The sequence below is a fragment of the Pezoporus occidentalis genome, unplaced genomic scaffold, assembly GCF_034315485.1.
Source record: "Pezoporus occidentalis ecotype Australia unplaced genomic scaffold, CSIRO_AGI_Poc_V1 ctg1123, whole genome shotgun sequence".
NCBI lineage: Eukaryota > Metazoa > Chordata > Aves > Psittaciformes > Psittacidae > Pezoporus > Pezoporus occidentalis.
The window spans coordinates 1-2,630 of record NW_026912911.1 but is presented as its reverse complement, the minus strand read 5'-3'; the positions used below and the strand labels follow the sequence as shown (position 1 = coordinate 2,630).

The window sequence follows — 2,630 nt, the reverse complement described above, 5'->3', positions numbered from 1 at the left end:
TCCCCTTATCCTATCCCTGCCTTCCCTATGGCCATCACCAGGATAACAGTGAGCAGGATGGGGACACCCCCCATATCCCAATGGGAACCCATCCCCTTATCCTATCCCTGCCTTCCCTATGCCCATCACCAGGATAACAGTGAGCAGGATGGGGACACCCCCCCATATCCCAATGGGAACCCATCCCCTTGTCCTGTCCCTGCCTTCCCTATGGCCATCACTGTGATCCTGGTGAGCAGGATGGGGACACCCCCCATATCCCAACGGGAACCCATCCCCTTGTCCTATCCCTCCATTCCCTATGGCCATCACTGGGATAACGGTGAATGGGAAAACACCCCCCTTTTCCATACCCCACCAGGAACCCATCCCCTTATCCTATCCCTGCCTTCCCTATGCCCATCACCAGGATAACAGTGAGCAGGATGGGGACACCCCCATATCCCAATGGGAACCCATCCCCTTGTCCTCCCCTTGCCTTCCCTATGGCCATCACCAGGATAACAGTGAGCAGGATGGGGACACCCCCATATCCCAATGGGAACCCATCCCCTTGTCCTCCCTCATCCCTCACACGCGATGCTTGAGGAAGAACTTGCCCCAGTAGCGGCCTCGCAGGCGCAGGTCGCGGGGGCTCAGGTACCTCCTGGCTCCCATCATGTTGGCGCTCGCCACGCGCTCGAAGCTCCAAGGGTTCTGATTCCGGGCCTCCCTCTCCTCCTCGTCCCGGCGCAGGCGGTGCAGGCCGGCCCTGCTGATGGGCACGGCGGGGAAGGGCAGCTTGCGGGCCGCCTGCCGCAGGAAGGCTTCCACGTGTTGGAACTCGCAGCGCCCGCCCAGCTCCAGGAGCAAGCGCCCGCTCTTGACGGGCGTCACGTAGCGCTCGATGGGGCCTTTACCCCCTCCCATGCGGTGTCCCAAGCTCTTCCTGCTGAGAGCTTTGGAAGGGGGAGGAAGGCGCCAGATGGCGAACATGGATTTGGGGTCCATGGAACGTCCGATGGTCAAGCGCAGCATCTCCAGGTGGCCCCAGTGCAGGTAACCTCCGCCCAGAGCCTGGGGGGAAAAGGAGGAGGTGATGGGGAAGCAGCACCACATACACACACATACACACACATACACACACATACATACACACATACATACATACACACACATACATACATACACACACACACACATACATACACACATACATACACATACACACACACACAACACAGTGGGAGGGGGGCCCTGGCCGGGAGCGTGCTGCAGGGATGCTGGTGATGGATATAGGGAAGGCAGGGGGAGGACAAGGGGATGGGTTCTCGTTGGGATATGGGGTGTGGGGGTCACCATCCTGCTCACCAGGATCACAGTGATGGGCATAGGGAAGGCAGGGGGAGGACAAGGGGGTGGGTTCCCGTTGGGGTATGGAGGGGGGGGTCACATCCCGTTCATCATTATCCCAGTGATGTCCATAGGGAATGGAGGGACAGGACAAGGGGGTGGGTTCCCATTGGGATATGGAGGGTGGGTCACATCCCATTCACCAGGATCCCAGTGATGGCCATAGGGAAGGCAGGGACAGGACAAGGGGATGGTTCCCATTGGGCTATGGGGTGTGTGTCCCCATCCCGCTCCCCAGGATCCCAGTGATGTCCATAGGGAATGCAGGGGCAGGACAAGGGGACGGCTCCCATTGGCTCTGGGGTGTGTGTGTCCCCATCCCGCTCTCCAGGATCCCAGTGATGTCCATAGGGAATGCAGGGACAGGACAAGGGGATGGTTCCCATTGGGCTTTGGGTTGGGGGGGGTCACGTCCCATTCATCATAATCCCAGTGATGGGCATAGGGAAGGCAGGGGTAGGACAAGGGGATGGGTTCCCATTGGGATACGGAAGGGGGGGGTCACATCCTGCTCCCCAGGATCCCAGTGATGTCCATAGGGAATTCAGGGACAGGACAAGGGGACGTTTCCCATTGGCTCTGGGGTGTGTGTCCCCATCCCGCTCTCCAGGATCCCAGTGATGTCCATAGGGAATGCAGGGACAGGACAAGGGGACGGCTCCCATTGGCTATGGGGTGTGTGTGTCCCCATCCCATTCACCAGGATCCCAGTGATGTCCATAGGGAATGCAGGGACAGGACAAGGGGACGTTTCCCATTGGCTCTGGGGTGTGTGTGTCCCCATCCCATTCACCAGGATCCCAGTGATGTCCATAGGGAATGCAGGGGCAGGACAAGGGGACGTTTCCCATTGGCTATGGGGTGTGTGTGTCCCCATCCCATTCACCAGGATCCCAGTGATGTCCATAGGGAATGCAGGGGCAGGACAAGGGGACGGCTCCCATTGGCTCTGGGGTGTGTGTGTCCCCATCCCGCTCACCAGGATCCCGAACTGCCCCTCGATGAAGTCAGTGGCCACGCGGGAAGGGCCGCGGATGTCCCGGAGCCGCCGCGGCTCCCTCCGGACCTTGGGCACCGCCGGCGCCTTCTCCATGAACTTCAGCTTCGGCTTCTCGGGGATCACGATACCTGGGGGGGGGGGGGGGGTGAGGGCAACCAGCACCCCACTGACCCCATGGGAGCCCCGGGGGGGCCCCAACCCATAGAGCCCCATTATACCCCCATAGCGGGGTTTGTCC

At 60.3% G+C, this 2,630-nt stretch overlaps 1 protein-coding gene across 1 annotated transcript; it reads right to left on the bottom strand.

The window, feature by feature from the left end:
* Positions 1-570: 570 nt before the first annotated feature.
* On the bottom strand, positions 571-2,558 carry MRPL16 (mitochondrial ribosomal protein L16; the record flags this gene model as incomplete). The annotated part of the gene is made up of 2 exons (XM_062633948.1): positions 571-1,056; positions 2,372-2,558. Coding segments are annotated over 2 exons (673 nt in total), but the record flags the coding sequence as incomplete, so codon positions are not given.
* Between the last annotated feature and the right edge of the window lie 72 nt (positions 2,559-2,630).